At 37.4% G+C, this 16,097-nt stretch overlaps 1 protein-coding gene across 4 annotated transcripts in view; it reads left to right on the top strand.

Annotated features, from left to right (window-relative positions):
• LOC133641733 (neural-cadherin-like) overlaps positions 1-16,097 on the top strand; it is a 342,738-nt gene that overhangs the window by 138,198 nt on the left and 188,443 nt on the right. For all 4 annotated transcript variants that reach the window (XM_062035681.1, XM_062035679.1, XM_062035682.1 and 1 more), the window contains exons 4-5: positions 4,479-4,683; positions 8,188-8,299. In XM_062035681.1, coding sequence (XP_061891665.1) covers positions 4,479-4,683; positions 8,188-8,299 — 317 coding nt within the window. The remainder of the gene's footprint in view (positions 1-4,478; positions 4,684-8,187; positions 8,300-16,097) is intronic.

The following is a 16,097-nucleotide window of genomic DNA, read 5'->3' as shown; positions in this document are numbered from 1 at the left end:
CAATAAATGTGAGACATTTTGCAATTAATCAACAAACATTTTGTAAAATTATATTTGACACAAAAAAAGCATACACTATGGTGGTAAAAGTATTTTCAAAGTAAAAACAATGGAACTAAAAACAATTATGTAAAAAATATAATTATTGTTTTTTATATTGCTATTGTCACTTAAATTTATAGTTACTACTATTTATTTTGTTTGTTGTGGTTTATTTGTTAAATATTTATATATGTTGTTTTTTAATCAATCAATCAGTCAAAGATTATTTATATAGCCCTTAATCACAAATGTCTCAAACCACAACGGCATCCGATCCGACATCAGGGCAAGAAAGAACTTAACCCAATGGGAATAATGTGGAACCTTGGAAGGGATCGCAGATGCAAATCACACCATTAATGCAAATCATATTGCTGATGTTGATGCCCATATCTGCCAAACAGATTTTCTTTACAAAACATACACGTTGGATACTTCTCTTGTTGCCTTATTTGTATTTGACTTTATCAAATGTTTAGGTAGAATTTTATTGAACAAAACCAGTTTCCTTTTAAGTAATACAGAAATGTATCAAAGGTATGTATTTTATGGAGGAATGTAGTTAATCACAGAATTGGCACCCAATGTTGTTAAAAAGTATGGATTTTGAATCAAGAAACGATTCTGAATCGAATCATTACCTCCAATAATCGAATCGAATCATGCAAGGCCCAAAGATTCACAGCACTAGAATATAGGCAAATATGTTTTTTTTTCTTCAATAAATACAAGTATCAAAGTACCAATGATTATCACACACACACTAGGTGTGATGAAATTTGTCCTCTGCATTCGACCCATCCACTTGTTCACCCCCTGGGAGGTTAGGGGAGCAGTGAGTAGCAGCGGTGGCTGCGCCCGGGAATCACTTTGGTGATTTAACCCCCAATTCCAACCTTTGATGCTGAGTGCCAAGCAGGGAGGTAATGGGTCCCATTTGTATAGTCTTTGGTATGACTCGACCGGGGTTTGAAGTTTGAACTCACGACCTACCAATCTCAGGGCGGCCACTCTAACCGCAGACCACTGAGCAGGTATGCAGGAGCAGTGTTGCCAACTTGGCGACTTTCTTGCTAAATTTTCCGACTTTCCCACTCTTCTTATGGACTTTTTTTTAATGGGACAAGCGACAAATCCAGCGTATTTTTCAATTATTTTGAAGACATGAAAGCGTGTATCAATCTGCAGTTAATGTGCTCAGCAAGCAAGTGCTGCCTTGAACCACTCCGTCATCGGAAAGCACTCAGAGAGGTCGCTCACTCGCAGTCCCAGCTGCAGTCAGAGCCGAGAAACCCCTCCGCTGCGAGACTACAAATGATGTGCACATCTGCAATGCTTCTGCTGTTTTCGCCTTGGTTTACAAAGCGCAATGTAATTGTTTCTTTACTGTCACGTTAAAATAAATCCCTGCATTGGACTCGCATACCCTCAGTCACTTAATTACCTCGTCCACTGCATGTGTGTGCCTCTCGATAACAAGCTAAACGTTGAGATAACTAGCTAATTATGTCTCAGTCTAAACCAGGGGTGTCAAACTCGTTTTCATTGAGGACCACATGACAGTTATGGTTGCCCTCAGACGGCCGCTTCTAACAATAAGTAATATATGAATATACGTGTATATATATATAATACATTAACAATATATTTTTTTACATAAGCTGCAAAAAAATAATTACATTTTACTTTAAAAACTGGCAGCCCAGTCACTAGAATTTTACAGTAAAAGCAGTGTTTTTTTTGTACAGCATATAAAAAATGTAATAAATGAAATAGAATGGAGAAACACTACCACTGTTTTACGTGGTAAAATTCAAGCAACAGAGCTGCCAGTTGTTTTTTTACCGTAAAATCTTGTTGTTTTAATGTTTTTGTTTGTTTGTTTATTGTTTTAGTATCTTACTGTGTATGGAAAAAAACAGTACCAAAGTGGATTTTACGGTAAAAAACTCAAGTCGGCGGAATTTAACCGTAAAATCTATTGTCAATTTTACAGTCTACAATTGACGATTTGTTTTGAAATCATTAGTCAAGCAGATATTTAAGTACAGTATTTATCTTTATTTTAACAACAAATATTTTTGAAATACGTAAAATACTATTTAGATTTTGATAATATTGAATTTTAAAGGTTATGCAATTGCATGCAGTACATGATTTGTATTGTCAAAAGGGAAATAACTAACATATTTAGTTAGAAATGATTAAGCATTTTATTAACACATTATTTCCAGGCTTTTGCGGGCCACATAAAATAATGTGGCGGGCCAGATTTGGCCCCCGGGCCTTGAGTTTGACACCTGTGGTCTAAACTGTACACTCAAAAGTACAGATGGAAGTGGTAATCAAACCCAGAATTTAAACGATGCTTAAAGCCTTTCAATGGGAATATTGCACAGGCACACAATAATCTGTATTGTAATACAGATTATTATGCCAAATTTAGGTACATTTAAAAATAACACAAAACAACAAAAAAACATACTCAAAAGGCAAATCTATAAAACAGTTCCACCCAAAACCAAGCTGCCAGTGATCATTAACATTGAAGACTTGTTCACAATTTGTACAAAAATGTTTTTTAGAGTTGTTGAATTGTGTATTTGGTAAGATTTAATTTATATGCTGCCTCATTTGTAACTTTATATTAGCGGTAAAGTAAAACAAAAGGCAAAAGCACGACAAGCGCTAGATGGAAAATCCCTCCAGCAACTCTACTATTCACTCATTTATCCTTACTTAAGTTACTGTGCAGAAGTTTGGGGGAATATTTATAAAAGCAACATACAACGCCCTTAACAATCGTACAAAGACAGGCACTTACAATTATCCATAATGTGGGGTTCAAGGAGCACACTTTGCTTATTTTTAAGGTCAAAACTGCTCAAATTTCCTGATTAGTATATTTATAGCTAGAATTCACTGAAAATTAAGTATTTATTTTATATATATATATATATATATATATATATATATATATATATATATATATATATATATATATATATATATACCTGTATATATAAATAAAATACATGACTTTCAGTGAATTCTAGCTATATATATGTATGTGTATGTATATATATGTATATATATATATATATATATATATATATATATATATATATATATATTCTACCTGTATGTATATATATATGTATATATTCTACCTGTATGTATATATATATGTATATATTCTACCTGTATGTATATATATATATATGTGTTATATATATATATATATATATATATATATATATATATATATATATATATATATATATGTATATATATATATATGTATATATGTATATATGTATATATATATATATGTATATGTATATGTATATATATATATATGTATATGTATATGTATATATATATATATGTATATATATGTATATGTATATGTATATATATGTATATGTATATGTATATATATGTATATATATATATATATATATATATATATGTGTATATATGTATATATATGTATATATATATATATGTGTATATATATATATACGTATATATATATATATATATATATATATATGTGTATATATGTATATATATGTATATATATATATATATATATATATATGTATATATATATATATGTATATATGTATATATATATATATATATATATATATATATATATATATATATATATATATATATATATACACACACACATAACACTCCTCATCGTTGTATTTGAAAGTGCAATGCTTTGCAGCCAGTAGTACAGCCTTTGAAGGAGCATACCTGTAGGTATGGGCAGTGTAATACTCTGGTTTGGAGTCAATAACCAGGCGAGGTGACAAAGTTACGTCTCTTTACTTCATACTTAAGAACCGACTCCCACACTTGCCGTCAGGGTGCGCAATACAACATAAACCGTTGGCCAACCAAAAAGAAACCACAGAACACTATACGGTATAGTGTTCTGTGGTTATTTTTTGGTTGGCCAAGCGGACGTGACGACAGGCTGTCCTCACTCAGGTCCGCACGGACCTGGAGGGGGCGTGCCTTAAGTCCGGCTGGAAATCGGGAGAAATTCCGGAGAATGGTTGTCCCGGGAGATTTTCGGAAGAGGCACTGAAATTCGGGAGTCTCCCGGGTTGGCAAGTATGCTGTAGATCCCTGCAACAGACTAAACTGACACATTATTTTGCACTATTAGGGGAATACAAACCTGTTTAACCATTAAAAAGACAACTCTTATCTGCATAAGTGAATATCATTATTACAAAGTAATAAATAGTCCAGACTGGCAGTATTCTTATTACTTGGCCGATGGTCCATGTTGCTTTTGATTTCATATTGCTATATGCAGTGTTGATGTTAAGAAAGAAAACATTTGGATTTTAATCTTCAGTATTTATTCCTTGTAAATTCAACATTACAGTCTTTTTTTGTCTCTTTTGCAGCTTCCTAGACGTGTTTGCCATTTCCTTTCAAAAGCACCCAATGAGCTACAGCCTGCTGATCAACCCGAGCAGCCTTTTCAACATTCAGCAGGAGTCAGGGGAGATAAGTCTGACTCGGACGCTGGATTACGAGAGCGACCAGAGACGGTACCTGCTAATGGTGCGGGCGAGCGAGGAACCGGGCAGCCTGAGCACGGCCGCAGAGGTTTGTTTAATCAGAAAGTGATCCGAGCTGCATCATCAAGGGGTGGGAGAGCCCGAGCTATCTGGTTAATGAGATCTACTGTGATGTTCTATTATTGCTACTGTCACACATGCGATTCCTGTCAAACGTACGGCCCAAGGGCCGGATCAGGCCCGCAAACACGTTTTATCCAGCCCGCAGGATAAAACCAGTATAATAATTAACCTGAAATGTTTTAATCAAAGAAACAGCTGTTCTAAATGTGTCCACAGCAATTCTTTGTATCTTTGTAGATGATGCTACATATATACAAAATAACCCACATGATGTTAGTACATCAGTCGAGGAAAGTGATCAAACTGCATAAATAACAACCTATAATTTGATTTTGATATCATTTTTTGGTAACACTTTAGTATGGGGAACATATTCACCATTAATTAGTTGCTTATTAAAGTAACCAAGACTTAATTTAGAGTTATTTGGACACTAGGGGAACATATAAGGGTTAGGGTTACTAATAAGCAATAATTCTGAAGTTATTGAGGGAAGAATCTTAGTTAATGGCTTACTGGTTGTATAATAAGGCCATGCAGAATAAGGCATTAATAAGTACTTAATAATGACTAATTAAGAGGCAATATGTTACTAATTTGCATGTTAATAAGCAACTAATTAATAGTGAATATGTTCCCCATACTAAAGTGTTACCCATTTTTTTTTAATCTTGATTGGAAATTAACACCAATGAGTTGACTGATGAACATTATCACATAATTTATTCAGAAAGTATAAATAACAACAAATAAATGATTAACCGTACCATGTAAGTGTAAAAAAGACCCAACAACTTATGATTTGTTCATTTTCAGAATGTGCTTGTTCTATTTTTAAACAAAGAAAACAATCTGAAGTTTTCTTTATTTTTAGGTTATCGTGCTGTGATTTTACCAGTCCGGCCCACTTGGGAGTAGATTTTTCTCCATGTGGCCCCTGATCTAAAATTAGTTTGACACCCCTGCTCTAGAACAAAATTGTGCTTTATATACTGGAGCTCTGCAATTCTCACAGGCCAACCAGCCTTTTCCTAAATACACTATATTGCCAAAAGTATTTGGCCACCCATCCAAATGATCAGAATCAGGTGTCCTAATCACTTGGCCCGGCCACAGGTGTATAAAATCAAGCACTTGAGCATGGAGACTGTTTCTACAAACATTTGTGAAAGAATGGCCCGCTCTCAAGAGCTCAGTCACTTCCAGCGTGGGACTGTCATAGGATGCAACCTGTGCAACAAATCCAGTCGTGAAATTTCCAGACTCCTAAATAATCCAAAGTCAACTGTCCACTTTATTATAAGAAAATGGAAGTGTTTGGGAACAACAGCAACTCAGCCACCAAGTGGTAGACCACATAAACTGACAGAGAGGGGTCAGCGGATGCTAAAGCGCATAGTGCAAAGACTTTTTGCAGTTGCTACATAGCTCCAAACTTCATGTGACCTTCCAATTAGCCCACGTACAGTACGCAGAGAGCTTCATGGAATGGGTTTCCATGGCCGAGCAGCTGCATCTAAGCCATACATCACCAAGTCCAATGCAAAACGTCGGATGCAGTGGTGTAAAGCACGTCGCCACTGGACTCTAGAGCGGTGGAGACGCCTTCTCTGGAGTGATGAATCACGCTTTTCCATCTGGCAATCTGGTGGACAAGTCTGGGTTTGGAGGTTGCCAGGAGAACGCTACATTTCGGACTGCAATGTGCCGAGTGTGAAATTTGGTGGAGGAGTAATTATGGTGTGGGTTTGGTTTTTCAGGAGTTGGGCTTGGCCCCTTAGTTCCAGTGAAATTAACTTTGAATGCTCCAGGATACCAAAGCATTTTGGACATCTCCATGCTCCCAACCTTGTGGCAACAGTTTGGAGCGGGCCCCTTCCCCTTCCCACTAGTGCACAAAGCAAGGTCCATAAAGACATGGATGACAGAGTCTGGTGTGGATAACCAATAGAACACTTTTGGGATGAATTAGAACGGAGACTGAGAGCCAGGCCTTCTCGACCAACATCAGTGTGTGACCTCACCAACGCGCTTTTGGAAGAATGTTCGAAAATTCCTATAAACACACTTCGCAACCTTGTGGACAGCCTTCCCAGAAGAGTTGAAGCTGTCCATCCATCCATTTTCTACCGCTTGTCCCTTTTGGGGTCGCGGGGGGTGCTGGAGCCTATCTCAGCTGCATTCGGGCGGAAGGCGGGGTACACCCTGGACAAGTCGCCACCTCATCGCAGGGCCAACACAGACAGACAGACAACATTCACACACTAGGGCCAATTTAGTGTTGCCAATCAGCCTATCCCCAGGTGCATGTCTTTGGAAGTGGGAGGAAGCCGGAGTACCCGGAGGGAACCCCACGCAGTCACGGGGAGAACATGCAAACGCCACACAGAAAGATCCCAAGCCCGGGATTGAACTCAGGACTACTCAGGACCTTCGTATTGTGAGGCACATGCACTAACCCCTGTTCCACCGTGCTGCCCGAGTTGAAGCTGAAATAGCTGCAAAAGGTAGACCGACATCATGTTGAACCCTATGGGTTAGGAATGGGATGGCACTTCAAGTTCATATGTGAGTCAAGGCAGGTGGCCAAATACTTTTGGCAATATAGTGTACCAGGTTCTAAATTGGCTGACAAAGCTGCTGTGATCCAAACTCAGCAATGACCCTCTGATGCCGCAGAGGGGAAGCAGCTTTTGTTTCTCTTGCCATGGCTGAGTTGCGCTGAAATGCAAATACATGTTCCGGAGGCCCCCATAGTTTTTTTTTTGTTGTTGTTCTTTTTTCCCCCTCATGCTGTGTTTCACTCTTTTGTTTCCGCCTGACAATGAGCGCCGCGTGTTGAAAGTGTGCTCTGGAGATGAACTGCGTGAAATATAGAACACACTGAGAGGCACTTGCCACAAGAACTCCAAAAATTTGAAGATACAATCTACAAACAGAACATTTCCGGATAAAATATTCAGTATCTTTTGAAATAATAATATGAAGAGTTTGTTTCCCCATTATCATGCCGTGCAATTAGTCTGCCCTCACGGATTCTGGAAGAAAAAATGGCTGCATGTTGTCGAGTCAAAGACGGAGACGAGGAAAAAACCTATTCCAGCTATTTTAGAACGATTACTCAGCTGTCACTTCACACTTTACACACAGCGGTGACGGGGAGCTTGTAGGGGGCGGATGGCGGCTGAGGGCCTTTGGTCTGAAACACACAAAGCAAAACTCAAACATGCCGGGAACATATCTATTTTTAACAACAGGGGGAATCATGGAGTGAAAGATAAAGGATGTTTAAAACCGGCAACTTGAGAAATGGAGAAAATGCAATTTAGATACGATTTTGGGGTCAGCTTCCTGGACATCAAAAATCCTATAGTTGTCTGCGGGATCTAAGTTATTAAAGAGAAGCTAATTCTGTGCATTTTTTCCTTTCTCCTCTTTTCTTTCTTTTCATCCATGTTTTGCTAATCAGGTTCAGGTGCTGATAACCGATGAGAATGATTGTGTGCCAGAGTTCCTTCAATCCATCTACAGCGTGGATGGAGTCCCAGAGACTGTAACCACAGCAACATCTCTGCTGCAGGGTAAGGCACTTGACCTCCTATTTTGAGTCCAACTGTTACTCCCTTCTGGTTCAGTTAAAACTGCACAAAAGATAGTTTGAAAACAAAAAAAACCAAAAAAAGAAGCAACAACTTTACAACAATACAAGAAACTTTTGAGAGAAAGTCAAATAAAATAAGAACCTTGAGTTTGCCTCAGAATATTTCAAAAAAAGTTTAACCACTTAAGTCATTTTTTTGTCATTTTTGATCTCAGGCCGTATACTGAACTGACTGAGAAATGTCGTATATTCATTTTCATATTCTATTACAGGCACTTGCACTGATAGACCCCTAGTCGTGCTCAACAGCGAACGCTCCTGGATTGTTTTCGTCCCTGGGGCTCAGGGGTGCTTGACCAATTCTTGGGGTGCTAAGAAAAGAACCGTTTTTAATGACTTCAGTTGTCATTTTTTAAATAAAAGCAGTGAAGATACACAGCTCAAGCAATACCATATTTTTTGGACTATAAGGAGCACTTAAAATCCTTTCATTTTCTCAAAAATCGACAGTGCGCCTTAAAACCCAGTGCTCCTAATGTACGGCATAATTCTGGTTGTGCTTACCGACCTCGAAGCTATTTAGTATGGTACATTGGTGTCATGATGAGTGTGACCAGTAAATGGTAGTCACACATAAGAGATACGCCAGTAAACAACACCAAAACTTAAAATGTTCAATTGAGAATATAGAACATTACACACGGCGCTCAAAAATCTGTCAACATGTTTTTAGTACGACTTCGGTAAGCCATGAAGCCGTGCCGTTTGATGGATTGTCGGCGCATTAAACATACGAGTGTTATTATGGTGCGTGTATAAGTACTGCAAAATGGCACCTATTAGCAGACATTATCTGGCGTTTTGTTTCGCAATATTATGGAAAAGCAAGTTTTCTTACCTTCTGGTACCTGCTGATGTGTATTTGGGATCTGCATAAGTACTGAAAATTTGAGCGCGTCCGTCATTGTAGTCTTGAAGTCGATAAGCTTCTTCTTTTTCTCTACTTTCTTATGTGGCATTCATCTTCCGCTGTTGCCATTTATAATATAAAGTAGCGTAAAGTTCTTATATCTGTCAGTAGACTAGCTATCAAAGTGCTTAAAGGCCTACTGAAAGCCACTACTACCGACCACGCAGTCTGATAGTTTATATATCAATGATGAAATCTTAACATTGCAACACATGCCAATACGGCCGGGTTAACTTATAAAGTGCAATTTTAAATTTCCCGCCACACTTCCGTTTGGAAACGTCTATGTATGATGACGTATGCGCGTGACGTCACGACGGCAACGGAAGTATTCGTACCCAATGTGTCACCATACAAACTGCTCTGTTTTCATCGAACAATTCCACAGTATTCTGGACATCTGTGTTGGTGAATCTGTTTAATGAACAATGGAGACTGCAAAGAAGAAAGTTGTAGGCGGGATCGGTGTATTAGCGGCTGGCTGTAGCAACGCAACAAGGAGGACTTACTTGGATAGCAGACGCGCTAGCCGATGCTAGCCGCCAACCGCATCTGTGATCGGGTGAAGTCCTTCGTCGCGACGTCGATCGCTGGAACGCAGGTGAGCACGGGTGTTGATGAGCAGATGAGGGCTAGCTGGCGTAGGTGGAGCGCTAATGTTTTTATCATAGCTCTGTGAGGTCCGGTTGCTAAGTTGCTAAGTTAGCTTCAGCGTCATTAGCAACAGCATTGTTAAGCTTTGCCAGGCTGATAATTATTAACCGTGTAGTTACATGTCCATGGTTTAATAGTATTGTTGATCTTCTGTCTATCCTTCCAGTCAGGGGTTTATTTATTTTGTTTCTATCTGAATTTGAGCCAGATGCTATCATGTTATCTCAGTAGCTAAAGAGCTTAGCCGATGTATTGTCGTGGAGATAAAAGTCACTGTGAATGTCCATTTCGCGTTCTCGACTCTCATTTTCAAGAGGATATAGTATCCGAGGTGGTTTAAAATACAAATCTGTGATCCACAATAGAAAAAGGAGAGTGTGTGGAATCCAATGAGACCTTGTACCTAGGTTATGGTCAGAGCGCAAAAAGATACACCTTGCACTGCCTCTCTAGTCCTTCACTCTAATGTTCCTCATCCACGAATCTTTCATCCTCGCTCAAATTAATGGGGTAATCGTCGCTTTCTCGGTCCGAATCTCTCTCGCTCCATTGTAAACAACGGGGAATTGTGAGGAATCCTTCCTCCTGTGACGTCACGCTACTTCCGGTATAGGCAAGGCTTTTTTTTATCATCGACCAAAAGTTGCGAACTTTATCGTCGTTGTTCTATACTAAATCCTTTCAGCAAAAATATGGCAATATCGCGAAATGATCAAGTATGACACATAGAATGGATCTGCTATCCCCATTTAAATAAAAAAAATTCATTTCAGTAGGCCTTTAAATATGTAGTGCGTTTACATAATTCACCCATGGAAATGTAGTTATTAGAGATCCGGTCGGACGGTTTTTCAGGAGACACATTTCCATGATGCATTATTGAGCCACGGATGAGGAGATGCTGCTCCGTTATTGTTTTAAGTAAAGTCTGAATGTCATTAAAACAGTTAGCTCCATCTTTTGACACTTCTACGACTCCCGTCCTTGCACGCTACACCGCTACAACAAAGATGACGGGGAGAAGACGCTGCCGAAGGTGAGCCACATAAATAAGACCGCTCACAAAACGGCGCATCCGGAAGAGACTGTCAGAAAGCGACTTGAAGATGATCTGTAAAACATCATCCATGTAATACTTTCACCAAAGAACCACCATTACATGTTATGTAGAACACAAGATAGAAAAAAAATCATAATATGACCCCTTTAATGCGCCTTATAATCCGGTGTGCCTTTTGTATGAAAATAGACCTGAAAAGAACCGCTCATCAGCAGTGCACCTTTTAATCCAGTGCGCCCTATGGTCCGAAAAATCCGGTTTTAACTGAATTTGCCCAAAGACTATTCAACAAAATAGTTAAGCCTAACACAAGCAACGATAGCAAACATGTTTCAAGTACAAAGGTGACAGATACAGCAATGGACAATGCCCATGTGCCTTATAATAACCAGACAATTAATCCAAAATACGACAATTGTCTTTATTCCATATGCATGATTGATGAAAACAGACGACTACGCATTGGCAATATTGTTTCGGATCACAACATAATAATTTAAGAAATTGTTAAGAGTGTAAAGGAATATTTTGCTCACAGGCTACAAAGTGCGGCCGCATTGCCGCAACAAGAAGTGCAAAAATGTTGTGTGTAATGATTCGTCTCACAACATCATAACTTCAGAAACACAATGTATAATTACATTAACAACGTAGGCTGCAGTAATGATTTGGGTCACGACATCATTAGGTCAAAAATTGAATTAGTAATATAGAAAATCCACAGCGAGGAGCGCAAATACCCTGTGCCAAATGGGCACACACTTAAAGGAACTGGCTCATCACAATTTTAGGGATTATATTTCTACTGCAAACAAAAATACATGACATGCTCTGCTCTTCATTTGTTACAGTGTAATGCCAGGGGGAGTTTTACACTTTGGTAAATGGGTTATACTTGCAAAACGCTTTTCTACCTTTTTTAAGGAACTCCAAAGCGCTTTGACACTTATTTCCACATTCACCTATTCACACACATTCACACACTGATGGCGGGAGCTGCCATGCAAGGCGCTAACCACTTTTCATAAAGGTTTAGAAGGCAACTGGAATCTTCTTGTTGAAGTGACGGCGTGGCGAAGTTGGTAGAGTGGCCGTGCCAGCAATCGGAGGGTTGCTGGTTACTGGGGTTCAATCCCCACCTTCTACCATCCTAGTCACGTCCGTTGTGTCCTTGGGCAAGACACTTCACCCTTGCTCCTGATGGCTGCTGGTTAGCGCCTTGCATGGCAGCTCCCGCCATCAGTGTGTGAATGTGTGTGTGAATGGGTGAATGTGGAAATACTGTCAAAGCGCTATACAAGTATAACCCATTTATCATTATATGTATTAAGATGTTTTAGATATGCATCCATTCAACCTGTGTGGATTATATGACCTGATGACTGACAATCTACACACATATTTTATACTATTTGACTCTAGCAGAATTGCATTAGACCAGGGGTAACAAACGTAAGGCCCGCGGGATGAGTTTGCTAAGTATCAAAATGGGCCGAAATTTTTGTATGAAAGAAACTGCTGTTCTAAATGTGTCCACTAGATGTCAAAATAGCAATTATTTGTATCTTTGTAGATTATGATACATATGTAAAAAAATTAATAAACCACATGATGTTAGTATATCAGTCGAGGAACATGATCAAACTACATAAATACCATCCTGTAATTTGATTTTGATATTATTTATTTATCTTCATATATTGAAAAGTAACACCAATGAGTCGACTGATGAACATTATCACATAATTTATTCAGAAAATATAAATAACAACAAATAAAGATAGAATGCTAATAACCGCAACATGTAAGTGTAAAAAACAACAACATTATGATTTGTACATTTTCAGAATGTGCTTCTTCTATTTTTAAACAAAAAAACAAAACTGAAGTTGTCTTTATTTTTAAGTTATCCTGCCGTGATTTTACCAGTCCGGCCCACTTGGGAGTAGATTTTTCTCCATGTGGCCCCCGATCTAAAATGAGTTTGACACCCTTGCATTAGATGCACAGATTTGGAAGTAATCATATGAACACATGGGAAACAAATTGTTCAATAATTATGTTTTTCTTGCAAAATTAACTAAAATAAAATATACATATTTACTAAATATATTTTTTATGCTTAACGTTGCAATAAAATGAAACATATTTCTGTAACACTGGTCAAGCTTGTTTAACTTAAAACAGTATATATTCAGTGTGCAGCTTGATGCTAGGGCAGAGGTCGCCAACTTTAACCAGAAACTACTTTGACGAACACAAAGAAGAGTTGAGATGTATTTATTTTATTAATATGACTGGCAACATTTCAATTGTGCTTTATTTATTAAGCAGATCTCTTCACTCTAATGGTATGGCCATTGTTGTCATGTTATATTGTGATTTGTCAATAAATAGCAGCGTAATGTCTGAACTGAACACTTATAAAATACTAAGAGTTGAAGCAAATATTATTTGATCCTTTGGTGAGCTACTGTATCACCAACCTTCTTTTGGAGACACCTGTAGTGTCGCTATTATAAAGTTTAGTGTCACGATCATACCGCTGTAATCACTGTGTTTATGTTCAACAACTGAGATACACAACTCATGTTTTGAAGGGAAGACATTGTTATTATGAAAACAAAAGAGCAGAGTATGGTTTTATGGTATAACGGTATTAATAAAGTATCGCAGTACCCAGTGGCAGGCCGTGCGTTTCTCACCTAGGCCTTCAGTGATGTCCTACTTAGTACGACTTCAACTTTCAAAATACCGTAATTTATGTCACCACATGGACACGGCTGGAGATACTATACAGAAACACACTTGTACGCTACTGCAAATTGAATCCCCTCAACAGTGTACAAAACGGTCTATTTTTCGGCGCATTTAACATCAGTTATCATCATTTAACACCCAACCATTACCGAGTATTGTTAAAAGGAAAGGCCATGTAGCACAGTGGTAAAAATGCCCCCGTGCCAACTTTTTTACAATGTGTTGCTGCCATTAAATTCTAAGTTAATGATTATTTGCAAAAAAAAAAAAAAAAAGTTTCTCAGTTCGAACATTAAATATCTCGATTTTGCAGTCTATTCAATTGAATTTAAGTTGAAAAGGATTCGCAAATCATTGTATTCTGTTTTCATTTACGAATTACACAACGTGCCAACTTCACTGGTTTTGGGTTTAGTACATCCCATGACAGCTTAATAGGGAATGCATACTTTTCTTTCTATTTCTAAATACGGGACGATTACGTTTTTCAAAGGATGGTTGGCAACTTTAGCTGCATTGAACGGCTAGCCTAGCTGCAAGCCTAGCCTAACAGACGCGTAAACAAAAGACTGCCCCTTACCCTCACACACACAGGCCAGCACAAACACGCAAACAGGGGTGTAATGGGAACAGAATGCCTACTAGTCAAATGTTTTTTTTTCACTTGAAGAAATACAAATATTTCAAAATATAACATAAAATGACTGGGGGGCTCAACTGGAGCTAAACACATTTCTGACGGGGCTATAGTACTCCTAGCCCCGGTGTAGCGTTTACTGGAGCCCTTTTTTAATTGTTTTTGTTTTAATGAAAAATACTGTCTTTTATCAATTCCCCCTGAATATGTTTTGATATCTGCTGGGGCAAATATTTCAGTTATTGTAAAAAATTCCTCCACAAACTGCTCAAGGGCTACCACACCTTTCCCTCTCTTTCTCATGTAGCGCCCAACAGTACGTCTTCTTTGACACGCTGCATCAGCGATCAAGTAATAACAATGTTTATGAAATCCCCTAACATGTTTTGGTGCGAAATTAACCACATCATTAGCGCTACTGAAAACATGACAACACTACCAGTCTGACATTTCCTGAACAAAAATGGAATAACAACCCGAAGCCTTGTGCAGCTATTTACGTTTGTCATGTTTAATTATAATAATAATAATAATAATACATTTAATTTATGAGCACCGTCAAAAAACCCAAGGACACTTTACAGTACACAGATACAATAATTAAAAGATAATGATTTTACTCAAAAAATGTCACTATTTTACAGGAACAACAAAAAAATAGGCAATATTGTGATAAAAGTCAGAATTTTATATGACAAATGTAACCAATTTGCATTAAAAGTAATAATTTTACATTAAAAAAGTAATAATTTACGAGAAAATATTGCAATATTACAGAAACAGAAAGAATATGAGAAATTGTTTCCAATTTTATTAGAAAAAAGTTGACACATTGTGAGAAAAAGACTGTTTTTAGTTGATTTTTTGTAAAAAAAAAAAAAATTTAGTCTTCATTTACTTCAAGTTATTACAGTATGGTTATATATATATATTTTTTAATTATTTTTTTTTATACATTTTGGCCATGATCATCCCAGCCATTTATAAAAAATTAAATAAAAACATTAAAACAAATTAACAATAGTGTCACAGTGGTTTACACTTGCATGGCATCTCATAAGATTGACAAAACATTGTGTCCAATATTTTCCACAAAGAGAAAAAAAGTCATATTTTAGGTTCATATAATAGTTAAAACACATTTAAATAATGGATCCATATTCCAATATATGACTCTAACTAAATCTAAACTAAATGCAGTTTTTTCTCCTGATATAATCTCCATAGCTTGTGTATGCTAGTCAGTATGAGTTGGACTATCAACATCTATCTATTTTTTTTAGTATTACCCTTTTTGTTATGATGCATATTGAAAGAAATGCATGTTTATTCTTTCATGACACACATGTTTATTATTTGATGACAAGTTTGCAGTGTTATTGGGATGTTTATATTTAGGAATGTGATTGCTTTCAAGCGGTAGAAAATGGATGGATGGATGGATTGCTTCTTTTGTTGTTTTCAACCATAACTCTTCTATTCTCTGACAGTTCCCTCAGCTGCCCGACACTTCATACATAATTTGCTATCTACTGCACCAATTTTAAACAGCTGAGAAGATGTAAAATACAATCTATTCAAGATCTTAAATTGACTCAGCTTATTTTGAATGCTTCTAAAGGGCTTATTGGCATTTTTCCAAATATCATTCCATGATATGTCTCTTTCATCTGAAATGTTCAAGTCGATCATCCATT

Source organism: Entelurus aequoreus, linkage group LG24, assembly GCF_033978785.1.
Source record: "Entelurus aequoreus isolate RoL-2023_Sb linkage group LG24, RoL_Eaeq_v1.1, whole genome shotgun sequence".
Lineage (NCBI taxonomy): Eukaryota > Metazoa > Chordata > Actinopteri > Syngnathiformes > Syngnathidae > Entelurus > Entelurus aequoreus.
The sequence above is the reverse complement of the archived record's forward strand: the minus strand, read 5'-3'. Positions and strand labels throughout refer to the sequence as shown.